The sequence below is a fragment of the Rhinichthys klamathensis genome, unplaced genomic scaffold (genome assembly GCF_029890125.1).
Source record: "Rhinichthys klamathensis goyatoka isolate OS25496 unplaced genomic scaffold, OSU_Roscu_1.1 h1tg000040l_1, whole genome shotgun sequence".
NCBI lineage: Eukaryota > Metazoa > Chordata > Actinopteri > Cypriniformes > Leuciscidae > Rhinichthys > Rhinichthys klamathensis.
The window spans coordinates 9031746-9058876 of NW_026606587.1; the positions used below are offsets into that span (position 1 = coordinate 9031746).

Consider the following 27131-nt stretch of genomic DNA (forward strand, 5'->3'; position numbering starts at 1 on the left):
ATCATCATAAGACTGGATACACAAGACCATGTACGCACAGAAATACAGTGTGACACTAACAAGGCTTAACAAAGAATAAGTGACAAATACAGGGCTTATATATGCAGAGTTTAATAAGGTAATGAGACACAGCTGAATGTAATCACAACATAATGAGTCCAGGCAATGAGTTATGGGAAATGAAGTTCATGATCTGAAAGTATTGGACTAGGGAGGAGTGCCCTCTGGTGGGTATCATGTGCACTCCAGCTGGCTGATATGACAGTACCAGTATGCACTCCAATGCTTTGTGATTTTTTTATTTTTTTTGAGGTTACTTGCAGTGACATCAAAAATGACCTTGAAGTTGTCTACATAAAATGTTATTAACCTAAAAAAAAGCTTTGCTGATCTCATCCTCAGCTATGTGTCTTTCTTTCCTGTTTCTGACAGACTGACGAAGAGGCGGCCCGTCTGGCTTCCTTGCCTGCCTGGAGGAGAGATATTATGAAGAAAAAGATGGATGAAGAAAAGTAAGTTAAAGCCTGGGCTCTTGCTTTTGGCTTTCTTTTTCCTTCTTTTTGTCTCCTGTGTTTTTCTGTTTACTGTTTGTAAACCTCATTCATCACATTAGTGTTAATTTCATTACTATGAACAATCATAACCCCCCTGGTGCTCTTCTGTCCTTTTTGACTGAAATTCTTTATATATATAAATATATTTATTTATATATTTTTTTACTTCATCGAAATGGTATAAAACTTGGTAAAGGTTTTGGCACTTGCTTTGTAAACACACAAAAAATAGTTACACTTGTGCTCATCGCGGTCAAAAATGACCGCATAAAAAAAAAAAAATTTGGCCGCATTGGAAATGAATGGGAGACGAATTTCATCTAGTGAAAACTTTTGGTACTGCGGCCAAACAAAATCTTACTGAAAGCTAATTTTTTGAGATATCAGGTTCAACACAACTTGTTTAGATTTATGGCTTTGATTTTCTTGCAATTTTAGAGTAAAACGTGTTTTCGAAAATAGAGATTTCATATAAAAAATGTTTATGGTATTCTTATGCATTTTTCATAAAAATAAACGTACAATTCTGTAACTTTTTTTAAGTTTCAACATTTTTCACTTCAGCAATAATCTGCCAAGTGTCTTCTTTGAAAAGAGATCAAATTTAAGTCTGTACTAAAGCATTCAAGATTTACGATAGTTTAAGTTGGAAATTTAATTTTCAGGTCTATGCTCAAAACGTGAATAAATGGATTATAACTACTGCGTAAATATAATGTAGTACCATAAAATCCCTTAAAAATACAAAATATTAAATCAAAAAACATTATCAAACTAAAATATAGTGCATTCCTTTCAGTGAAAAAAAAAAAGAGTCTTTTTTTTGTGCCACGTGAAGAGCACCAGAGGGTTACAGATAACTGGAACTTTTGCCCATTTCTAATATCAAAACGTATTAGCTTTGTTTTGTTTTTTTGTTTTTTTCTATTTATGACAAACCTAATGAATAAGACAGATAGTACTGCCTTTAAAAGTTATACCTGAAGTTTCTTCCATGCAAATCTGTGAATTTTCTGTCTTTTACTCTCAATATCTTTTGTGGATTATAATACCAAAGTGATAATAAGTAAGTAAAACTGTAAAGTATTTTCTGTTGTAGTGTAGTGACTTCTGTACAAACATTTTAAAATATACACACATATATATATATATATATACATACGTGTAATCCTCTAATTTCTTTTATTCACTCCTGGATGGACAGGGAACAGAAAAGGTAAGACTTTCGCTAGTGATAGTTGCAGTACTAATAGTAGTTGTAGAAGCAGTTTCTATTCAATCAAGACTTTGCTACATTTTGATTGTATTAATGTGCATTATATCTAAAACATGTTAATGTACCCTCCTTTACTTTTCTTTTCTCATCCCGGCAGAAAAGAGGAGGAACGACGGCGAAAAGAGAAAGAGAACGAGGAGAAGTCGGAACAGGAGCGACTACGAACACTAGGCTATGATGAAACCAAGCTGGCGCCGTGGCAACGGCAGATCATTTTAAAGAAAGGCGACATAGCGAAACAGTAGTAAACTCACATTCATCACTCTTGCACAACTCTCTGCTGACACGGGTCAGAATCTGCCAGACCCTTTAGACACAAACCACGGACGGGTCAGCAGACCACTCGACCACTTCATCATCACCACTTCTTCAGAGTCTCCTAAGGTTATGTAGCCCTGAAGATGCTCCGTTAAAGAGTGAAAATGAATTCAACTAATGTTTTATGGTCAGGTCTTATGTATATGATTATTTAGCAGTCTTGAGAACTAAAAAGATCTGTAAATTATTTTTCAGAAAATATTTTTTAGCACTCCCCACCTGATATGTTAGCTTCACACTTCCAGCTTCACACATACTTGTTTTACGTCTCATTTCAAATCTCTAGTAGTATTTTTATGTATAGATAGATAATATATGTCAAGGAAATGTACTCTGCTTGAATGCTTTTTTAAATTGACTTCATGTGCTCATAATCTACAAAGTATGATAGTTCTGAACAGGTGTATTCTTGCATAAAATAAGTGATGCTTTGTGTTATGGTACATCTTTATTTCTTTATATTAAATAATTGTGCAATTTGGAAATATCAAGTATCCATATTTTACCAGTAGTTTCTTTGGATGTTAGAACAATGGGTTCATTGTACATAATGCAACAGCAATATTTCACCAGAAGATGGTGTCAGAGATCATAACTGATATTTGGCCATAGCAAGTCTTCCCAGACAATGTTTATCAGACCTATCCATCAAACCAGCGCTAAAACCCATAAGAAGCCAATGTCTTAAATACGCTATTGCATCTTTAATTAAAAGTCATCTGTGCTGAGGTTTACATAGGAAGTTTACATTGGGAAATGATGTTGGTAGCTTAATATGTCATGAGATCATGACTTTGTATTCAGCCATACTGTGGTCCCCCAAAAATAAGCTTTTTTTTTTTTTCTCTGCATATTCTCTATTGTTAATGTGTTTAGAGTAACTAGACATCAGAAAAGTGCCGGATGTGAATCTGTACGTGTGCGTGCATGTGTGAGAAAGTATATGTGTGTGCATACACATGCATATAAATGTCATTTGTCTATCCTGTGTCATACACTGTGCGTTGGTTAGAGTTGATGTATTTTTTTTTGTTTTTTTCCTGTACAACTGTAAAAAAAAAAAAATGCATGGCCCTCCTTGAGTTTGGGAACATTCTGCTTTTATCAGATGCCATAATGATGCTGAAATCAAAGATGTGATCGCCATTGCCATTCGAAGATTTTCTATTCATAATTACTCCATACAGAAATCCTTATAAACTCCTACGGCCCTATAACATGTTACATGTTTGTTTGTTTGTTTGTTTTTCAGCCTGACTTTCATAGGCAGACTATTGTAAACTTTAATTTTCCCAGTGGCAAAACAAGTAATGTAATAAAAATAATTAAAAGTAATGTAAATAATGTTTGCTTGTGAAATATTTAATATACATTACAAAAAACACATCCAATCCATATAGGCCTATGAGAATTCAGCTGCTCAGGACTAAACTGTTAAACAAAGGAAATATCAATTCAGTGACATTTCAAATGCTCTAGCTGATATAGGCTAATCTTTTTTAAATGTATTTGTTTTTTACAGAATGTTCATGAATACAAATGAAGTTACATGACTGAATGTTACAAATAAATGCAAGCAAGAAATAACTTAACATTAATGTGATAGGAGGCTATAGGCAGTACATAAACATTATAAATACAGCCTATAGTAGGCCTATATAATTATCCTAAACCTCCAATATTTAAACTTGATTGCAGGAAGTTAGTAGAATTCGTCATTGTTTAGTGTAAATTGAAAATATTCCTATCCATTTGAACAGGCATAGCAAGACAAGTGAACGTTGAACAGACTTAACGACAGTATTTTATAGCATAACGCTTATCAGAAGAATCCACTTCAGTGAAGGTTTACTTCATTTTTTTTATTGCATTTAAATAAGAACAAAACATAATTTACATACAGGAGTACATAACCATACATGTGTCAGGGGCAAACAAAAGGGGAAAAAACGAAGAGAGAAAGAGAAAAAAAAGAAAGGCATTTTACAGAAAAAAACTTGTAGCTATTAAACAGCTGTTTAGTTTTCCTTGTTTTTAAGTTTTTACATTTTGATATTGTTTCTAAATATATTTTATTATTAATTTGAAATTGTTCAAAATGTGGCATTTTTTCATTCAGTTGACTTTATGAATATAGTAACGGGCAAGTATAATAATTAAATAAAATATAAACAAAAGATTTGTATCACCATCAAATGAAAAACATTTTAGTTAACATCAACTTCTTCAAAATTAACAGTAATCAGAGCTTTTCTTTGTAGGTAGGCCTAATACTTCCATTCAGTCCAAAATATTTGGATCTTGGGACACTCCCAAAATAGATAATTAACAGTCTCAGGGGAAATTTGACAAAAAACACAAACACAATCTTGTTCACTGAAGGTTTACTTCATGAATTCGGAATCAGAAACAGTCAGTAACTATGGGGACGGGGTTTAACGAAGTGTTGATGTAGTGTCAAACTTCACCAACAGATGACGCAATGAGCATATTTGCCGTTGAAGTACGCTACTGGAAAACCGGTAGATTATAAAATACATGTACAATTAAATTAAACACATATTCGGTCTGGTCTCAAGTGCTCAAATTAAAATCTAATTTGTCCGAAAATAATTAAGTTTTCAAGATTCTGCAATGTGTGAGAGTTTGAGGAAGTATAAGCTCAATCACCGGTGGGTGTTTCTCTCGGCTCACCTGGAGTGACGTATTGCGTTGTAATACAGAGACGGCGTAGGAATGTGTTGAAGGTCTGCTAAATATATATATATATAATATGTTCTGGGTCCGTGTAGGCAGGGAAATCTGAAATCTTCACACTTTTAAAAGCACACTGCATGTGAAATTAGCCGGGTAAGTCAATCCATTATTTATGTATGACCTTTAAACAGACTGTAAGTGCTGTTGTTTTGAGAAAGTCTGTCCGGGCGTGAAATGCAGTTGAGTTGTTTATTCAGGTGACTGCGAGCAGTAATGTGTGTTAAAAGATTCCCGCCGTGTCTATATAGTTTTATCCAACGTTATGCTATGTCAAGACGTCTCTGAAGAACAAAGTTCAGTCAGACCAACAGTTTGGACTTTTTATTACATTTTGATAATGTTATAAGCGTATGTAATTTTGACCCCATGTGCCATTAACACAGGCTACTTGATAATGTCAAGCTGTACAAAAATGTTTTTTTGTTGGTATCTATGGTTCCCTTAACATCCATGGAAGCTTTGCATTGCACAAAAGTTTCTTTGCACTGGAGGGGGAATAAAAGATCTTCATATTATTAAAATTTTCTTCATCTTCACACTGAGAAAAAGAAGTTACAATAATGTTCACTGAAAGGTTCTTTTGAGAAACCCAAACCCAGAATGGTTATTCTATGACATTGCTGTGAAAAGCACCTTTTGGAACCTTTATTTTTTAGTGTAAATGGCAACTGAACTAATTCTGTTGCCCAAGTGGCATAATTGCTTGTTTATGTGAGGCTATTATGCAAGGCTTTACAAATATTTCCCTTGATTTTTTATGATTGCACCTGTTTCCGTGATCAAGGGACATTCCAAGCAGATGCGAGACAGGGTTCCTGGAAAAATAACAGGCAGTGTTATTAGCGGCAGTGGCAGTATCATGCTTTGGCAATGCTGAAACATATAAAATAAATAAACAGATCTACATGCAGCATATTTTTCTTATTTGCAATGCACAAGAACAGGGAGACTCAGACTGTGAACTAAAATTTAAAATAAAACCCACATTGGTGTGGCATACAACTGAAAGACATGTCTATTGCATAATTCTCATTACTCATCATAAAATATTTCTCATCATAAGATTGTATATATTTTTTCATATATTATTTGTACATAAATATATTATTTGATACTTTTTTAAAGTTTTAGAAGAAAATTAGTATTCAGTAATCGATTTAATGCACTGACACTCGGATGAGAACAAAATTTGGACTGAATTGAGCTGGAGAATGACACTAATTTTGCAACATTGACACTGTTTTGAACTTAATTGAATTAACAATGAACTGAATAATGACACTTTTACCTTTTGTAGAGCTGCTTTACAGCTGAAATTGAATTTGTTTCATAATTGATGGATTTTATAACATTAACACTGTTATTTTCCTGTTTATTAATGTGAAGCTGCTTTGAAACAATCTTTATTGTATAAAGCACTATATAAATAAACGTGACTTGACTGTGTGTGTGTGTGTGTGTGTGTGTGTATAGTTTTGTGTGTGTGTTTATGGTATTATTTATTATACTGTTTAAAGTGTATGCTGATTTATCACTAATATAATTAATGTCTAAAAAAATACTTAGGCCTATGTAATAATGGTTTCTTTTGTTTTCGGAGTGAAAAGCTAGATATGTTGCTGCATTAACTTTAGATGGTATTTATATTAAACAGTATAAGCAAAATCTAGTTCATAATAACATTTCTTTTCATTAAGTACTTTGTTGAATGAAAAAGGCTGGCGAATAGGCATTAGTTGCATCAGTTGCTTTGTTAACAGGAAAATGATGCATTTCAACTGTTGTTCATCTGAAGTCAGTTCAGTGTTGATTCAGGTCTGTTATAATTCTCATCAATTATTAAATAAGTTCATTTCATCTATAAAGCAGTTCTGCAAAAAAAGAAAAGAAAAAAAAGTCATCATCCAGCTTAGTTCCGTTCTCATACAATAGTGTCAGTACAGTCAGATCAATCATTTCTGATGAATATTAAGTGTCCCCAAATAAGCAAGCCTGAGGCGACAGTGGCAAGGCACACAAAACTCCATCAGGTGACAGGATGGAGAAAAAAACCTTGGGAGAAACCAGGCTCAGTCGGGGGCGGGGGGCCAGTTCTCCTCTGGCCAACGAACCAACAAGGTGTTATTATGATTCAAGTTGCATCATAAGTCAGAATTCAGATCGGCCACCAACAATCTATCTCTGTTGTTACAGGTTTTGGCAGTGGTCTAATGTGAACCCCAAGCTGATGTTCTATAAGTGAAAAACACTTTCAACCAGCCAAACAGGAAACCAAGTAAAGGTACCATGTCTAACAGAAAATCTGATGGCTCCATGGGTGACAAGTCTCTTCTTGTTCCGGGGGGCTATTTCAGCTCAGCCCTTACGCTGGACCAGCCTCCAGGTCGTTCGGCTTCGAGCATCAACCTGTCCACTGTCAGTTCACCAGAAGATGATAGGAGAACTGTAGTGCTCAGCACTCAGAGTAATGCAGCTCGGAAGCTGGGCACTCAACAGCTCATTCCCAAGAACCTGGCTGTGACTAGCCGCCCAAAAAACCGCCACCACACGACCGTTGTGACCCTGCCCGTCTCCCTGCAGGCCACGGATATCTCCTGGGAGGACTATGACAGCGATGCAGGTGATGGGTTTTCGCTGAGGAGAAACCGCAGGAATCAGTCCTACCGTGCTGCAGTCACCAGTTTGAATATTGATGCTTTGCCAACCGAACTCCAAACAGAAACGCTGACACTGGTCAGTGAAGCCAAGGCGGCCAACCAAAAGCAAGCACACAAATCGGGACGCAAGGCAAGTGTCCTCCTCTCAGATTATTCTGTTATCACTTGGATGCTTTTGAATTAATGTAGTTTGTTGAATTCACAACAGAGCTTTTCAGACTGCGCTTAACCCTGGGTTATCGCCGTTCTAAACACCGCTTTTAACCCCGGGTAAAGGAACGTTTCACACTTGTAATTTAGAAGCGGGGTTAGCATAGCTTTTTACTCCGGGATTATGAAACCCTGCACTGTTTTTGTGCTGTTAACCCCTCATTACGGTGGCAAACTTGTACAGTGTGAAACTATCCGATGTTAGAATGTTACAGCTAGACGCTTGGCAACAGACAACCAATCGCATGCCTCATATTCACGTGCTTTGGACAGTCACGGAAACACGGCGCTTTGTATTTAAACGGTAAATTAAAGGCCCACTGAAGTGCAAAAGCGCAGCTTTGTATGATGCATTGACGTAATTTCCACTGAAACGGGAAGCTAAGGTGGGACATATTGAATGGCTCCTCCCCCTTTTCAAATAGCCAATAGCGTTTAGTTTACCTCACAGACTGCAAGTCGTACTTGACAGCACGTTGGAAGCTAATCTAAGCGCTGATGATACGTTGGATTCAATAGTAGAGGTCTGAATAAATTCTAGCCATTTCATTCTTAACCAACGTACAGTTGGACAACGGAGTAAAACTCGAGCGTTTGAGCAGCCGAACACACATCTCCAACCCATATTGCTCCGTGATGTGTCAACGTTCGCTTTGGCCAGGTGGTATTTATAGCATAGGGGGCGGGACGCTTTAGATTCTACAGAGCATTTGATTAGACAGAAGATGTGATGAGATGCTGAAGTCAGGGTGATGTCATAAAAATCTGTGATCCATTTTAGCAGAAGTGAGAGACTGTAAGTTTTGAATGCTTATATCTCCTAAATGCTAATTTTGTCATTGTTTTGGAACACACCACCTTATTCATAACCTTAAGGGTATCATATTCATACTAAAAGCTAAAAAACTTACATTTTGATTTCAGGGGGCCTTTAAGTGTATGAGAGGAAACGTATCAAATGATGATAGAAAACGTGACAGTTAGAGTGAAAAAGAGACCCTTTTATAGTTCGAAAAGTCTATTCAGTATATCTTGATAGTAAAGCGTTTAGTATGTAGACATGTTCAAATCAGTGAACCGCAAATAAGGACATTAAACCAGGGTTTAGGATTGTACAGTGTGAAACTGCATCTTATGAATACCCAGGATTAATTGTTAACCCTAGGTAAATTATGATCAGTGTGAAACGTGAAGCAAGATAACCCAGGGTTCAGTTTACAATGACCCAGGGTTACCTACTTCAAATGTAAAAAGCCCTAATCAAACTCAGTTTTATACAGGATTATAGCAATGTTAAATATAGCTTTCCATTCATGCTGTTCTGTCAGTAAAAAAAAAAATCTGTTTTCATTCAAACCATTAAAAGAGTTTTTGTAATTTCATGGGATGTTTATGTGGAATGTCATCAATTTAGATAAGATAAACTAAGAGTGGTAATAATTCTCAAGTTATCAAATATCAAAGAACCTTTTACATTTTTAAGCACGCAGAGATAAGGTTTTTTTGATATCACATTGTCATATGCTGTGTTTCCTCACAGAGAACATTGGGGAGGATGAGGAACAGAAAACATGCTGGCTCATTTAAAGATGGTTTGTTCTTCACTGTTGTTCCCTAGACATTGGTTCTCAACTCCGGTCCCGGGGACACACTGCTCTGCACATTTTTGTCTCTCGTCTTACTCTTTATTTAACATACCTGATTCAGATCATTAGTTTGGTAGGAAAGAGCGTCCCACTTTATATGAGGTGTCTTTAGCTACTGTGTACTAACATTTAAACTAACCATTTGGTACAATGCACATATATATTTACTTGTATTACTTATAAATATTTACTTATTTAAAAAAAAAATACCTGCATGTAATTAAATCTGTAATCAATTTCAGTAATTATAATTATAATAATACTGTTGACCCTTCCCCTACCTCTTAATCCACCCTTAAACCTACTCAGACCACCAAACCTGCAGCAAACATGTTTTGCAATACCACATGAACACAATAAGCACATTGTACATATTTTTTGATGTAAGTACATAGTAGTTAAAGACGCCTAATATAAAGTGTGACCGGAAAGAGCTCCATGAATTGAACTGAGTGTGTCAAATAAGGGAAACAGAGAAAATGTGCACAGCAGTGGGTCACCAGGAAAGCACTGTACGCATATGCAAAGTGATGAAGTTGTCGAACCAACATTCTAATTTGCCTATATGGACCTTTAACTTTCTACTTCATTCTGTGTCACTATTGTACTTATAAATGCAGTTTGACTTCCAAGAAATTAGATTTTGGTTTGAAAACGCATAAATAAAATGAGATGGAATGTTTCTCCCTCAGGGATTGTTGTACAACTTTTAACGGCCAAAACTGTTCTTACAGTTTTTTACAATCGCTAGGACACATTTCTCAAGACTTGGGTCACTTTTTCAAAACTCTCCTAACCAACTTTCAACCTGAATTAGTTCATCTAATTCAAAATGCACTAAAACTAAACCAAAACACTTCATACATTTTTTTTAGATTCAGAAAATATTTCAATATGTTTTTACTGTAAATGCAACAAATTGCTGTCTTATTCAATTTTGTATTATGTTAGGTTTCGAACTTAAGTTTAACAGTTTTGAAAAGAGTATGTAAACATGCAAATTGGCCTTGTAGGTATATAGAGTTTTGCCGGTGGTTGTGTTTAAGAGAGAAATGTGAATTCAGTCATTTAAATGATAAAGTCATTAAATTCATTTTGTGCTAAAGCAATGATAAATAATTCACAGTTTAGCCCACATAGACTGTTGTTTCATTGTGTGAAGAGTTTTGAAAAAGTGACCCAAGTATTGAGAAATGTGTCCTAGCGATTGTAAAAATGGAAATATTTGTTGTGAATCATAAGATAAAATAAAAACTAGATATTGACATATTTTGACAGTTCATTTTCTCCTGTACTGTAGGCTTGACAACTGTACTGTACTAGTGCTTGTCAAAAAAACAAAAAACAAAACAGGAGAAGCTGTGGTCTGAACTACAGCAAGTTGTAAGTTGTGCATCGTTCTCTTATAGATCCGCGCTTTTACCAGGAAATAAGGGAGCGAGGTCTGAACGCCAATAACCTGAGCACCGAGGATGATGAGTTCACACCGACCGAGCCACCAGAGGAGGATCAGGGCATTGTGGTGAAGAACTACAGGGCAGCGTACATGACATGGAGTCAACTACAACAGGTGATGAGGGTCAAATGCTGTTGAAGAGTTGCTCGCTTTAGATCAAGCTGTGGTTGAAACCTCTGTGAAGGGAGAAAATGCCGTGGCTGTGAAATACTGCCAGTAACACAACATTTAGAGACTTAATCACTGAACTAACTTAAGCTGGACTATAACGCTATTTTCTTCTAAATCTGCTGTACAGCAGAAACAAACTTTTCTGCATTATTTTCCTGTTATCACTGTAAAGCTGCTTTTGAAACCATCAGTTTTGTAAAAAGCGCTATGTAAATAAAGGTGACTGACTTGACTTAACCAATTTTATGAATTGTTTCAAGTTAGGACAAAAATGGGGAAAATGCATTTATTAATTCAAAATAACTAGGCTTATAAGAACTAATAAGTACTTTTATTGTCTTATTTCAAACTTAGGTGAAGGATTTGGGCATTTTGGATATCATCTCTTCTGAAGAACGCAAAAGACAAGAAGTGAGTCTCGGCATGTTCACTGGTTTTTGTGATGTAAAAAATGAAACAAATATAAATCAAATCAGAACTTTTGCACCTTTAATGCAAAATTGACAAGCTATGCAATGCCACCGAAAACCAAAGTGACAAATTTCAGACAAAAAAAAAGAAGAATAAACTTGAAATAACTACCTGCACACCCCTGAACTAATACCTAGTTGAAGCACCCTTGATTTTATTAGTCTATTTGGATAGGAGTCTATCAGCTTGGCTCATCTTGACCTGGGAATATATCTTTGCAACAATGTTTGGTTACATTTTTTTTTAAGGTGAATTACTATAGTAAGTACATGTAGCAACGTGTAACTAAAGTGTTACCCAACTTTCAGATCTGATAAAGTGCATTTGCACGGCCCTGTTCAGGTCACCCCACAGATTCTGGTCTGGTCTCTGGCTGGGACCATTCCAAAACATTAATCTTTCTTTGCTGTTGCCATTATTTTGTTGATTTAGATGTGTTTTGGATCATTGTGATGATGAAAGGTGAAAGTTCTCTTGATTTTCAGCTTTCTAGCAGATGCCATAATCGACTGGTACTTGGAGCTATTCATGATTCCCTCCACCTTTACTAAAGCCTCAGTTCCAGCTTAAAGGATTAGTTCACTTCAGAATTAAAATTTCCCGATAATTTAGTCATCCACACGTCATCCAAGATATTCATGTCTTTCTTTCTTCAGTCGAAAAGAAATTAAGGTTTTTGAGGAAAACATTCCAGGATTTTTCTCCATTTAGTGGACTTCAACGGTTATCAGTGGTTTGAAGGTCCAAATTGTAGTTTCGATGCAGCTTCAAAGGCTCTACACGATCCCAGCCGAGGAATAAGGGTCTTATCTAGCAAACCGATCGGTCATTAAAAAACATTTTAATTTATTTACTTTTTAACCACAAATGCTCGTCTTGCACTAGCTCTGCGATGCGCCACGCCAGGTGGAAGTACCGACCTAGTGTTTACAAAGCGAACGTGCAAAGACTAAATCAAACGCCCTTTACAATAAAATAAAACAAAAGGTAAAACAGAAAATCGGACGATTTTGAAGTTGGAGGAGAAAATGAGATGGAGCTTTTCGCCCTACCCTACATGTTTCGCCTACTTCAGGTTACCGCCTGACCTTTTTTAACGTGATTATGTAATGTGTGAATTTGTGGACGTGCAAGACGAGCATTTGTGGCTAAAAAGTATATATATTTATATATATATATATATATATATAATAAAAAAAATTACTGATCGTTTCAGTAGATAAGATCCTTATTCCTCGGCTGGGATCATGTAAAGCCTTTGAAGCTGCATTGAAACTACAATTGGGACCTTCAACCCCATGATAACCATTGAAGTCCACTATATGGAGAAAAATCCTGGAATGTTTTCCTCAAAAACCTTAATTTCTTTTCGACTGAAGAAAGAAAGACATGGATGACGTGGGGGTGAGTAAATTATCAGAAAATTTTAATTTTGAAGTGAAGTAATCCTTTAAGAAAAGCAGCTCCAAAACATTATGCTGCCAGCACGATGCATCACCGTGGGTATGGTGGTGTTTTGCTGATGTGATGTTGTTTTTGCTTCAAACATACCTTTTACAATAAAAAAAAAAAACATGTTTCCATGTAGTTTTGGGAGACTGAATATAGGTTTTTGCAAAATTGGATGTAGCACAATTTGGATGTTTCCATTTGACCCAGTTCAGTTCATTAAGAGCTCCACCAATGAGCTAATCGTCGGTTCAGGTGTGTTAAATCCAAAAGATGCACTGTTTGGAGTCCTCAGGAAACATGATTGAGAAAGACCAATCTAATAAAATGACAAGTTATCAGTGTATCCAAATATATTTTGGGCCAATATGACTAGCACTAGTAAATGAAGTCATTTCATGTAGTCATCGTCAGATGGCTGTAGTATATGTGTACTCACACGGCTGTGTAAATACTAAAGTTCACTTCGTGCACTCCACACAGAGACACACCCAGACATCTGACTCTTACCTGCTCTTTTGTTCCACCTGCTGCCTTCAATGAGGCTGTGTTGTGTATTTTCGTGGAAAAGCCATTCATTCCTAAAGCTTTTAGGCCATTAACTTTCAACTTCTCTTTAAACATGTTTTAGTGGATAAAAGAAGTCTCTTCAGGAGAGTAAAAGAAACACGGCAGGTCTCTTATAGTTCTTAGTACTGCATATGATATTGTCTCAACATATGGTTCAGGTCATCCTTCAGTAAGTCTGTGTGGTTTCGTTATCCAGTGGGTGGAGATCATAGGTCTGCCACTTAGAAAAGCACACTTCTCCTTAACCCACATGACCTGAGGTGCATTCAAGTTCACAACACAACTTGGGCCAGTTGGTCACGTGCCAAATATTAATTGTTTAAATGACTAACTTCATCTGCACATTAGCACGTTCTTAACGTTCTTCTTCTTCTTCTCCTTCTTCTTCTTTCCTTTTCTTCTTTATTCTTCCTTCTTTTATTAAACAACTTACTTTTACCTCAGGTTCTTCTTCATAGAATCCTCTTTTTATCATGAACGATTCTTAGACGTTCTTGATGTTTCTACATCACATCAGTCTATTGGTTCCTGGCATCTTGTTCCTGGCATTTGAGGGGAAAAGATCAGCATAAGTTATACAACCTATTCAGTATTTTGTAATACCTGTGTACCGGTAATAAACCGTTCATATTGTGTCTCTGTATTTGTGCAGGCCATCTTTGAAATCATCACATCAGAGTTTTCCTACCAGCACAGTGTAAGCATCCTGGTGCGTCATTTTAAGGACAGTGCAGATTTGAAAAAGACCATGACAGCAACGGAACACCATCACCTGTTCTCCAACATATCTGTCATCCAGGAAGTCAGCAAACGGTATGAACATTCTCTTACCTTCTAAATTTTAATATGGATCAAATGGTAGAAATATCCTCTTATGTTCTAAATTCTAATATGGATTGATACGACGACTGTTGAGAAATACAATCTAGAAACTGTTTTTTAAGGAGTTCTATAATCTTATATATTAAATCTGTTGCTACTTCCGGTTTGCGACTTTAATATTATTTCTTCAAGTGCAGGTCATTCTCTTGCAGCATGATGTCTTATTGTGAAGCATTGTAGATAAACATCTGATTGTAGTAGTAAAGGTTTTTAGAATATGCATGTCGAGAGTGTGATTCGGTTTCTTAAATCTGATTTGATCATATTCAATAGTGACAGTCAGACAATTGTTCTTTAAGTTTAAGTCAAACCATATATTATCTTACAAGTGGCCAATAAGTTATCAGCCAAGTGGCCAATAATTCCATTTTATTTACTCAACACAAGTTAGTTTCTATCTCATATGGTTTGTTTCTTCTCATTTTAGGGTGGCATAAACATCTGTGATTATTTTAATTTTCCTGAAGTCTTTGAGGATGACAGCTTTAGATATAAAACAATACAGTAACATTAATAGTGGAATTACTGGTTCAGCACCTTTCTGAGCCAGATCTAATACAGGCCATTAAAAAACTGTATGCAGGAGTTTCCAGCAGACCTGAGTGCAGTAAATGCACTGCTGGACGTGTTCAAACATGCTAGTTGAACTGGTTAAGCAGCTTGCTGCTGCCTGGATTCATGTTTCTCAAAACATGGTCTTGCACACATTTACAATGAAACTTTATACCTGTTTCCCCAGAAGCTGTGCATGTGTTCTGCTGTAAGCATTGTATGGTGTGGCTCTATAGACTAAAGTAAAGTGGCTGTAATATATACTAAAGTTTCGAAACATGTTGTGTCATGCAGTTTGGTGTTGTTTATGAAACAAGCACACTAAATTAGCTTGACTGTGGGAGTGATTCCTTCCAGTCTGGGAGTTGCCCTTATAGATAATAAAGAACATACTTAAAATGTTCTGTTTGATATGCATATCTCACAAATAGCTTAAATACAATTAAACTTTGTATTACCTTTTTTTGTATTATTTAAGCTTGTTTCTGCCACAGAATAAAACATTTTAAAAGATAATTGGGACTTTATTTCTCAGTATTGCGAGATATATAAAGTCAGAAATGCGTGATTTATAAATTTGCAATTGCGTGTCATAAAGTCAGAATTGAGAGATATAAATATGCAATTCTGAGAAAAAAAGTCAGAATTGCGAGTTTCAGAATCTGACTTTCAACATTGATAATAATGAGAAATATTTCTTGAGCATCAAATCATCATGTTAGAATGATTTCTGAAGAATCATGTGACACTGAAGAAATGATGTTCTATTAACAAAGTTCGGGAGGAGCACGTTCAGATAATTAGCACGGGTGGAGAGCACTCCGCAATCAGATAAGAGGTGTATATATATTCAGCAGTCTCACCTCAATCCATTGACAGTTTAGCAGCACCCCTCCACCACCCCTTCTCCACTCTTCTAGTCCTAACCATTTACATACAGGGGGGAGTACTTTGGGTTCGGGCCAAACTCCGAGCTCGGAGCCCCGGACAGCACGCAAAATACGCATTAAACTTTCCTCCCTCTAGTCTAATTGTATGTAAGTGTGAACTCGTGGGAATTTAGTAATGATGCTGAAAATTCTGCTTTAAATCACAGGGATAAATTACACTTTACTATATATTCACATAGAAAAAAAAGCTGTTTTAAATTCTAATAATATTTCACAATATTACTGTTTTGTTTTTTGTTTTGTTTTTTGTCAGAATTGCGAGATGTAAACTCGCAATTGTGAGAAAAAAAGTCAGAATTGTGAGATAAAACGTAGCAATTGCCTTTTTTATTTTTTATTCTGTGGTGGAAACAAGCTTCCATAGAAAATAGAGGCAAGTAACTGATGCGAAATGAAACCGTGTTCAGGTGAGCCAGCGGTTAAGCTAGTCTCTTAGGAGAAGTCCATTCTTCTCAAACAATCATTTAGTGTGGGTCTTGTGTGACACCCCAGTCAAAAGTTTGGACACACCTTCTCCTTCAGTGGTTTCCTTTATTTTTTATTATTTTCAACATTGGCTGTCTTCAGTATGAATGTACAATCTATGAAAGAACATGTATGGAATTATGTAGCTTTGTTCTTGCAATTCAAGTCAAACCATATATTATCTTACAAACTTATCAGCCAAGTGGTCAATACTCAATAATTCCATTTTATTTACTTTATTTATTTTAATTTTCCTGAAGTCTTTGTGCGTGACAGCTTTAGATTCAAAGTGATAGTGTAAAGTTTGACTATCGTTTAGCTTTGATGACAGCTTGGCACACTAATGGCATTCTCTTATCAGATGCACGATGTAGTCACCTGGAATGGTTTTCAATTCATAGGTGTGGCTTGTCAAGAGTTCATTTGTGACATTTCTTGCCTTCTTAATGTGCTTTAGACCATCAGTGGTCTTGTGTAGAGTCAATGGCTCTATTAGTGCTACTACAAATCCATATTATGCAAAGAAACACTCATTTAAATAAAGAGAAAAGACAGTCCATTGTTACTTTGAGAAATGAAGGTCAATCAATCCGAAAACTTTCATGAACTTTAAATGTATCCCCAAGTGCAGTCGCCAAAAACTATCAAACGCTATGAAGAAACTGGCTCTCATGAGGAAAGAAAGACCAAGAGCTACTTCTGCAGAGGATACGTTTATTAGAATTACCAGCCTCAGAAACCACCTATTCACAGCACCTCAGATTACAGTCCACATAAAAGCTTCTTACTTTGGAAGAACAACAAGTACAAGAGACTTGTTGGGCCAAGAATGGACATTAAATCAGTGGAAAACTGTCCTTTGATCTGATGAGTCTTTGTTAGACGTAGAGAGGGTTAACGGATGGTTCCTGAATGTGTGGCTCCCACTGTGAAGCATGGAGAAGGAGGTCTGATGGTGTGGAGGTGCTTTGCTGTCACTGTAAGTGACTTAGTCAAACTTAACCAGGCTACCACAGCATTTTGCAGTGACATGCCATCCATCTGGTTTGCGCTTAGTAGGGCCATCATTTGTTTTCCAACAGGACAGTGACTCCAAACACACCTTTAGGTTATGTAAGAGCTATTTGTCCAAGGAGAGTGATGCTGCACCAGATGACCTGGCTCCCACAACCACCAATCTAAATCCAATTGAGATGTTTGAGATGAGTTTGACCGGAGAGAGAAGGAAAAGTAATCAACACCTCTGGGAACTGTTGAGAACTGGGATAGTTGGAAAACCATTCCAGGTGACAACCTCATGAGGCTGACTGAGAGAATGCCAAGTGTGTTCAAAGCGGTCATCAAAGCAAAAGGTGGCTACTTTGAAGAATTGAAAATATAAAACATATTCTGGGTTATTTAACATCTTTTTGTGGACTATATAATTCCATATTTGTTGTGTCATAATTTCAGTGTCTTCAGTATTAATATACAGTATAATATACAATGTTGAAAAACCGTTGAATAAGAAGGTGTGTCCAAACTTTTGACTGGTATTGTCGCAGAGTGCTTTCAGACATGAGTCAAGCCAGGATCCATGTGCTGGAGAACTCTATTAAAATAATAACAATAACAACCAAAGTAAACACGAGAAAACCAGGGAGCAGAAAAGAGAACCTCAACGAAACCTCCAACAAAGGACAACACCAGACAAGGAGCATTAGAAACACTCTTATGAACAATAAAACTGTCAACAATAATTAAAAAAAAAAAAACTACAAAGGACTAAAAAACATGGTGCAGAACAGGAATTAACATAAAATATCAAATAAGACCAGATTGAACTCAGGTTGGGGTCATGCCAATATATTTGAAGGGTCATTTAACCTTTAGACAGAATAAAAAAAGAAAAAAACTTGTTTTGTGGCTGATGCATCAGTCTTTCATGGCTTATATAGTATGATATAGGAAAAATATGGAGCTCATACCTGGGGAGGAAAAACACCTCTATTTAGAAGGCCCACTTTTGACTGCATCAAAGCTCTGGGGATTTCTATTCTGCGAGCAAAACATACAAATGCAATACAATGATGACTGGGAGATGTAGAAACCCTCATAAGCCTGATGTATCATATTTGATACTATCATTTTAACAAGATTTTCCTAACAAAATCATGGATGATGTAGGCTAAGCCTAACCTTGCTTCAGTCCAGTAAGTGTTCATCTTGAAATATTACTAAGAATATAAATTGTATCCTCATGTTACTTTATTTAAAAAATCAGTAAATAATTTAAAGCAAATAGGTACGTTGCACCATGACCCAAATGTTGACGTTTTTACAATTATACTAAAAGTTTCTCCTCACAACAAAAAAACACACAAGAGGGTGTGGAGTAGAGAGTTACATGTTGCTTTTACGCCCCCTGGTGGTCTGGTTCGAGTTAGGCTCAAAACAGGTTCACATCCTAGTATTTTTTATTTATTTATTTCTATCACCTAATAATTATTTACTTTTATTTGTAAATATGGTATTATTTTGACATGGTTTGCAACACTTTGCATAGAATGACCCACATATTTTTAATGAACTCTCTACACCATATCTAATGTTTCTCAGGTTTTTTGAAGATCTGGAAAAGCGTCACCAAAAACACCCTGTGATTCAGGACATCAGTGATATAGTGCAGAATCATGCGACTCACCACTTTGAGCCGTATATTGTGTATTGTTCCAATGAGACTTTCCAGCAGAGAACGCTCCAGAAACTACTGTAAGTGCCAATACACGCAGTACAGTATTAAATAAACAGCAGATGCTACCAAAGCGCTATAGATTGGAAAAAAGTGTTTAGGTGGAATTCATTGTGGTGGCCTGTGATGTATTTTTGTGTTTTAGGTCAAGCAACACTGCGTTTCGAGAGAGTTTGAAGCAGATTGAAGGCAGTGAAGAGTGTGGAGGTTTGCCTATGATCTCCTTCCTCATCTTACCCATGCAGAGAGTTACCCGTCTGCCACTTCTCTTGGACGTAAGAGACACATTTCTCCTGTTACCAACAGCTTTATATGAGTTTATGAGTTTGGAAATTGGAATAAAATCTCGCTTTTCTCATTTCACTTTGCAAACAGCCATAAGATGGTTGTTTATGGCTAGTGAATAAACTAAAGATTGCATTATTGCAGTTAGTCTTATGGAATACACTACTGGTCAAAAGTTATAAATAAGATTTTTGAAAGAAGTATTTTATGCTCACCAAGACATTTGTTTGATAAGAAATAGAGAAGAAATTTTTTTTTTTGTTATTTGTAAATATTGTTACATTTTTAAATAACCGTTTCCACTTGAATATATTTTGAAATGTTATTTTTTCCTGTGATGCAAAGCTGAATTTTCAGCAGCCATTACTCCAGTCTTCAGTGTCACATGATCCTTCAAAAAACATTTTAATATGCTTTTTTCTGATTCTGATTAGTTAACATTATTTAATGTATTAACTAACAAACACAGCAGTTACAAATGTATTGCTCATGTCAGTTCATGTTAATCTTTGTTAATGTTAGTTAATAAAAATCCAGCTGTTCATTGTTTGTTCATGTTCACAGTGCATTAACTAATGTTAACAAGATTTGAATAAAGTATTAATAAATGTTGAAATTAACATTAACAAAGATTAAAGTGCAGTTCATTATTAGTTCATAATGTAGTTAACTAATGTTAACTAATGAACCTTATTGTAAAGTGTTACCATTTTTAATGTTTATCAACAGCTGCTTAATATTTTTAGGGAATGTGCTGCACTACCAATCAAAAGCTCATGAATGTTTCACGGTTTCCCAAAAAGTGTTAAACAGTTAAAAACAACGTTTTCAACATTGAGAAAATAATAAGAGACTTTTTTTAAAATTGAGCACCAATAAAAAAAATGTATAATAATTGAGCGCCAAATCCGCATTAGAATGATTTCCATCAAAGGGATAAATGACATTTTAAAACATTAAAATAGAAAAAAGCACTTTTTAAAATTTCTAAATATTACCGTTTTTACTGTGTTTGATCAAATAAATGTAGCTTTGGTGAGCAATTAAAAAACGATTTTATCTTAATTCATCCAAACTTAATTTACAAACGCATGGTTTTATGAATGATTTGTTTGGCTAATGTTTTGTAAATGAGGAATCTAATGAATGCTTTATGTATTTTATCCTTGACGTGCTGCCACAGAGAATGATTTTGTAGGCTGTAATAAACTGCTGCTGGTGTTCATCTAGAAAGCAGCATAGCACACTGCAGCAAACCTAGGGTACTTGTCATTTCCAAGTGAGCCTGAAGACCCTCAGAATTTGTATTGAACTTGTGTGCTATTTTGTTTGTCTCTCCATACCTACACAGACCATCTGTCAGAAAACCCCACACGACAAAGCTGAATACTATGCTGCCCGTTGGGCTTTAAAAGCTATCAGTAAGGTATGGTGCTACTCTCTATCCATCAACCCGGGATGTGAAAAACTACACCTTTTCAAAATGTCTGGATGTCTACTTAACAAGAGTGAAAGTTGGTTTAGAGTCATGTCCACTAGATAAATAACCCAACGTTTTGTTGTTCCAAAACAAATTTCAACAAAACCTCGGTGGTTAACAACTGATATATGCTATTGTTGAAGCGACAAGTTACTCAAGTGCAGCTTACTTATTATAGGGGTGAATTCAGGTTGATCGAGTCATCTCAGTGGCAAAAAGTGTCCCAATCAACCTGAATTCACCCCTATATAATAAAGTTTGGCAGTCACTGTTGCACTTCCAGTTGCCTAAAATATGACAGTGCTCATGAGTGTTTCTCAGAAATGATTTGGTAGCACAAATTGTACTGTACCTGAGCAGTTTTTCAGTTCTCGAGCTTTTTCTCTCTTTCCTCCTGTCAGCTGGTGAAGAACTGTAATGATGGAGCGCGGAGGATGGAGCGGACGGAGCAGATGTACACCATCCAGAAACAGATGGAGTTTGGCAAAATCAAGGTACGTGTTTGCGCAGGTGGCTGATAAAGGACACATTTAAAGAAAGAAATTCACTTTTCTGACCCAGTTGAGGCAGAGTTTTTGATATAAGGTTCTGCAGTAATCACCCCGTTTCCCTCGACAAAAACCAAATACTATTTTTCCATTGGCTTTTTTGGATTATTTCAGAAAATAAGGTCTGTGAGTAAGCTTATGATTCTTACACCTTTTGTCTTTTGTCAAACGTCATCACCTGAACAGGAAAACTCGTCTAATGTCCCCGACAACCTCTGCAGCCGCCACTTTTTAATCATCAAGACTAGCAAAAGCTTTTAAAATGACACGAGGGCATAACTGATGTATTGAATATCATAGAATAAAACGTGAATATATCTTGAGCTTGTGTTCACCACCGCAGACCTTATTTCAAGCATTTTACTAAAAACCCTTTTAAAAAACCATTGACTTCAGGACGATGGGGCCTGAAGGGATAAAACGCTCTTGTTTCCAGGTTTTGTCCCCCAAAAATACTTCAGCATTCTTTTGAGATTTTTTTAAATATAAGAAAACTAAAACCTTTGCAACCACTTTGACTTATTTCTGACTGAATAAATAACACTTTACAATAAGGATCATTAGTTAACTACCTTAGTTAACATGAACTAAGAATGAACAATACTTCTACATCATTCATTAATCTTAATGTTAATATTAATGTTCTATTTGTTAATATTAGTTAATGCACTGTGAACTAACTTGAACAAACAATGAATAGCTGTATTTTTATTAACTTACATTAACTAGTTACTGTATTAGTTCATCTTTGTTAATGTTAGTTAATAAAAATACAGTTATTCATTGTTTGCTCATGTTAGTTAAAACATGAACTAATGAACCTTATTGTAAAGTGTTACCAAATAAATTTACCATGAAAACAATTGATTGATTTTATGCATCTAGAATTGATTGGATCTTAAAAAGTGAACATTACATCCCAAGTTTATGGAGGTAAAGGGTTGGAAAATGAGAGTGAGTTCGGAAGAAGTGGAGCAAGTCAATTGGATAGACGAGTGCAAAGACAAACTCGTGAGATCAGGGATGTGTTTTAAGAAAGAAAGGATTATTTCTCGAACCTAATCTTTATCATACTGTTTTAATAATCCTGTAGTGTGTCTCTTACACTTCGTGTATGTGTTTAGCCTTTCCCGTTAGTGTCGTCATCTCGCTGGCTGAAAAAGAGTGGCGAGCTGGCTGCGTACACTGATGATCTCAGCATTTTCAGGAAGGCTTTCGGCTACAAGAGCTTCTACCTGTTCCTCTTCAATGATGTGCTCATCGTCACGAAGAAAAAGAGGTCAGACCGCCGTACTTCATTCAGTGTCCACTCAGTCAAACCACAGCACTCTTTTCAGTTATTCATTCTGCCGTTGACCACATGCGAGTTCCATGTGACTGTTTCTGAAGTAGTTCCAGTGGCTTGGGCTGTTTTCATCAAGACGCTTATTCCGTGGCGATAGGAAGTTGTTCATAACATTGACGTACACAGAATTCAAACGTGGTTAATTGACACAGGACTGCTGAATCATTCAACATTAACCCTCTGGGGTTGTTCGTTTAACAGTCACACTTGGGGTGTTCGGGTCCAAATGGACCCAACGGGCAGGATTCATATTTAAAAAAAAAAAAATCATTATTTTATTTTTTTACTTGTTTTTTATAAAAAAAATTATTTTCTTTTTTGGTGTTTTGAGATATTTTATGATTTATAATTAATATTTATGCAATGATTATGACCCATTTTTTCCCATTGAACATAATAGATTTTTTTTTTTTTTTTTTTTTTATCAAAGCTGTATTACATTTTAGAGTGAAGCCTAGGCCTCATGAAAGCAATTTTTGAAAAAATATAGATGCCATCTGGTGGACACACTGAGCATTTTTATCACGCAATAGCACATTTTTACCACTAGTGGATTTACAGCTCTCTGTAGAAAGGCTTGGGGATTCTAGTGATTTTTGCAAATATATACCAATTTTCTTTCAGGTTGTTGATTTTTAAAATATAATAACAGATTCTCAAAGACTATTTTTGTCTAGTTTTTTGTTTGTTTGGTTGGTTTAAATGGTAATTTGAAGTGCCAGTTTTACTTTATAATAAATCTGTATTATAAATATATAATACAGTGTGTGTGTGTGTGTGTGTGTGTGTGTGTGTCTGTCTGTTTTGCACTCTTGATGTTTTAGAGATTTACCCCTTCACTGTTGAGTCATTTTTTCTGCATTCTGGCTGATTTGTTTATTGTATGCACAAAAAAACTGTTTTCATATTTTTGACAATTTCCCATTCATTTCCAATGGGGGTCATTTGGACCCGAAGGTCCTAAGTGTGAGTATTTTTATTTATTTTTTTACAACCACTTAGACTATTCAAATAGACTATTCTATTTGAATAGTCTGTGTTTTCATATTTTTGACAATTTCACATTCATTTCCTATGGGGGTCCATTTTAACCCGAAGGTCCTGAGTTTGACTATTTTTTTTACAACCACTTAGACTATTCAGATCCTGTCCCCAATTTTTTTGTGTGTTCACATACCTAATACCATAAAAGTCACCTAGTTTCGTAACATTCCGATTAAGCTGTGATTTTTAAAAATTCAAAACAGATTTATGTAATCTGAATTTATGAGTGTGTATGTGTATAAAAGTGTGTGTGTGTGTGTGTGTGTGTGTGGATGTGTCTGTTTTGCACTCTTGATGTTTTATAGATTCACCCCTTCACTGTTGTGTGCTTTTTTTATGGATTGTGGCTGATTTGTAGATTGTACGCACCAAAAAACTATGTTTTTTCACATTTTTGCCAATTTCCCATTCATTTCCTATGGGGGTCCATTTGGACCCGAAGGTCCTGAGTGTGACTATTTTTTTTACAACCACTTAGACTGTTCACATCCTGTCCCCAATTTTTTTGGGTGTTCATATACCAAATACCAACAAAGTCACCAAATTTCGGACCATTCCGAAGAAGCTGTGATTTTTAACATTTCTTTATTTGAATGATTCAGGGTCTATTTGGGCCGAACAACCCCGCAATACTTGGATTGAATTGTGCAGTTAATGTGCACAAATGTGCATTAGTTTTAAATAATTCAACAGAAGCGTATCATCGATTTGTTTCTTACATGACCGATCCTGCACTGAAATCTGGCCTTGCAGAATTCAAACATTCAGAATTCAAGACCCCTTCCGTGTTGGTATAATACATATTTAGGATAATTTGCTAATACTTTCAGCTGTCAATAAGCTTATTTAGACACCATTTCAACATCATTAAGTTGCAAACTGCAAACTTCTTACATGCTTCTTACTGCTGAGAAATACACATTGTCCTACATGCAAATAATACAAATTTGGCCTTGTATGTAGCCTATTTATGTATTTATTTATTAAAAACTGACTTTCATCTAGTCATTTCAAAATGTAAACATATATTATTGATCAGTATTTGCCAAACGTAGACAGATCCTTGCCACTTTCAGTTAATGGGGAGTAACTTGCATTAAAGGCTTAGAAAATGGTCATCATTTACTCGCCCTCATGTCATTCCGAACCCATAAGACTTTGGTTCACTTTATTAACGTCAGTTAATATATTATTAACAAAATCTGTAAGGTTTCTGTCCTTTCGTTGAAAGTCGTAACCAAAAATTGTAAGATCCTGAAAGGTCCTAAGGAGTCGTAAAGCGAATCCATGTGAATCGAGCTAGTCTTGTGAAGAGATAAGATCGCTTTATATGATGAACAGATTTCATTTACTTTATGTGATGATGTGCTATATGTATGTGTGCTTTTTATATGTACATAAAAGCCTATATTAAATCTGCTGATCATATAAAGCTATTGTACATCTCTTCACAAGAAGGGATATGGATATGGATTCATTTTGCGCTGCTCTTATGACCTTTTTGGATCCTCAAAGTTTTGGTTACCTGCACTTTCAATGGAGGGACAGAAACCTCTCAGGTTTCATTTAAAAAATCTCTGAATTTGTGTTTCGAAGATTAACCAAAGTTTTATGGGTTTTGACCGACATTAGGGTGAGTAGATGATGACAGAAATTGTACTTTTGGGTGACAACCCCCTCAAGGTTTATTTGCGTCGTCATTATGTGATGGGCTGTTAGGGTTAGGTGGTGCTGGTATATCTATAACACTCCTTTTTTATTTAGTGAGGAGAGTTATGTTGTGTTGGACTATGCCACTGTGGAGAAGGTGGAGGTGGAAGAGGAAATCACAGACTCCAAACTCAATCTGAAACTGATAATGAGTCCCAACAGCGAAGGCCGTTGTGAACAGATGATATTCGTTGCAGAAAGCAAGTAAGTTATCAATAGCTGTTTCCATCCACCTGTTTTTATGCGACTTTTGGGTTCAAGTTTTGAATATGTTGATAATCTAGACTCTAGAAATGTATGCATCAAATATGACTCAAGCCTTATAGACAGGGTTAAACATAACATGAAACTAATGTATCACTTAGTGAATGTGTGTGTAAGGCTATATATGCATGATTATTTTTTTTAAACCATATTAACTAGGTAATTATACAGAGTACTTTATAACTTTTTCACCAGGATTACACTAAATATTAGACCATAATATTTTGTTTTTGCCCTATTTACTTGTGTCAGATTGATTCTGATAGATTATTGCTCTGAAATGTTTTGTAGGCTGGACAAAGCTCGATGGGTCACAGGACTCAGTGATGTCAAACAAAGCAACAGCATTGCTAATGATAGTGAGTCTGATCAATGAATGTAATGTCATTTAAAAGCCTTGTAACTTCATTTTTGTGCACATTAATGCAGTTTGGAAACCACTTTTTGGTTAAGCTAGTCATGTTATGCACACCTTATAACTTTGGCACTTAATTTTGTTTGGGGTTTCCAAGATCTGCCTCAATATGAAGCTACTAAAGCCTATATGCCAAAAGCACCAGATGAGCTGAGCCTGCAGCAGGCAGAAGTGGTCATCGTTTCACAGGAGTTGGACGGTGAGCATGGTGGCTTTCTGTCATTTCAATCATACACCAGGCAGAGCATTTAACCCTACTCCTCATAACACCACTTTTTTTTGGCTGCATCTGAAATTGCATACTCTCAAGTAGGCACTTATTGGCACAAGTAAGTACTTTACGACCGCAAAAAAAGTACATTTTATATAGTATATATTCTTGACATACTGCATTTGCCATGTTATTATCATGTGACCTACCCTACCAGCATCAGTTACATCACTTCACTCCTATTCACAAATCCTATCCTGTTGCCTTATGGGATAGTAAAGGGTCCATCGAATGCTCACTTCAGAATCTCAGAAGTTGGTTATCCTGGTGCCTTTTGTCTACTCTTATGAGTTCTGTGAATTTGGAAATTTTTCTTTTGTCACGAAATTTATTTTGCCTACTGATATAGCAAGCAAGCGATTTTGGATGCAGCCGTTGTCAGAATAACAAGTATGAGTTGACAACTCTGCCTCTACTCAGAGCTGTTTACATACTCTGACTCATGTGTACATAGCCATTCACTTAATTGTTCTATGTGTTGTAGGTTGGTGTCATGGAGAGCGGATGAGAGATGGCGAGAGGGGTTGGTTTCCTGCCAGCTGTGCCACTCAGATCACGAACCGCACTGCGATGGAGAACAACATACAGCGCATGGCTCGACTACGCAAGGAGACCGACGTCTGAGCGGAATCTGACTACATGGAACATACTGTG

At 36.0% G+C, this 27131-nt stretch overlaps 2 protein-coding genes across 6 annotated transcripts in view; both read left to right on the top strand.

Moving 5' to 3' along the window:
• espn (espin) overlaps nt 1-2187 on the top strand; it is an 81162-nt gene extending 78975 nt beyond the window's left edge. For 2 of the 5 annotated variants that reach the window (XM_056246750.1, XM_056246752.1), the window contains 3 exons: nt 433-512; nt 1759-1770; nt 1928-2187. In XM_056246750.1, the coding sequence (XP_056102725.1) occupies nt 433-512; nt 1759-1770; nt 1928-2075 (240 nt within the window). In that variant the 3' untranslated portion in view covers nt 2076-2187. Of the gene's footprint in view, nt 1-432; nt 513-1611; nt 1633-1758; nt 1771-1927 lie in introns of those variants that run through there. The other 3 variants (XM_056246751.1, XM_056246753.1, XM_056246754.1) reach the window with 2 other exon arrangements.
• Nucleotides 2188-4857: 2670 nt separating this feature from the next.
• On the top strand, nt 4858-27104 carry arhgef16 (Rho guanine nucleotide exchange factor (GEF) 16). The gene is made up of 15 exons (XM_056246777.1): nt 4858-4998; nt 7099-7692; nt 9313-9364; nt 10828-10988; nt 11400-11456; nt 14188-14348; nt 18983-19135; nt 19261-19390; nt 20752-20826; nt 21282-21374; nt 22553-22707; nt 25582-25731; nt 26083-26150; nt 26304-26405; nt 26962-27104. The coding sequence occupies exons 2-15, from the start codon at nt 7192-7194 to the stop codon at nt 27099-27101; spliced, it is 1998 nt and encodes a 665-aa protein (XP_056102752.1). The 5' UTR covers nt 4858-4998; nt 7099-7191; the 3' UTR covers nt 27102-27104.
• The last annotated feature ends 27 nt before the right edge of the window (nt 27105-27131 follow it).

Bases quoted from the DNA above. Each gene is read 5' to 3' on its own strand.
- arhgef16 (XM_056246777.1), top strand. From the start codon at position 7,192: ATGTCTAACAGAAAATCTGATGGCTCCATGGGTGACAAGTCTCTTCTT. The intron at 7,693-9,312 runs GCAAGTGTCCTC...GTTTCCTCACAG, and splicing joins CACACAAATCGGGACGCAAG to AGAACATTGGGGAGGATGAG. The intron at 19,136-19,260 runs GTAAGTGCCAAT...TTTGTGTTTTAG, and splicing joins AGAACGCTCCAGAAACTACT to GTCAAGCAACACTGCGTTTC.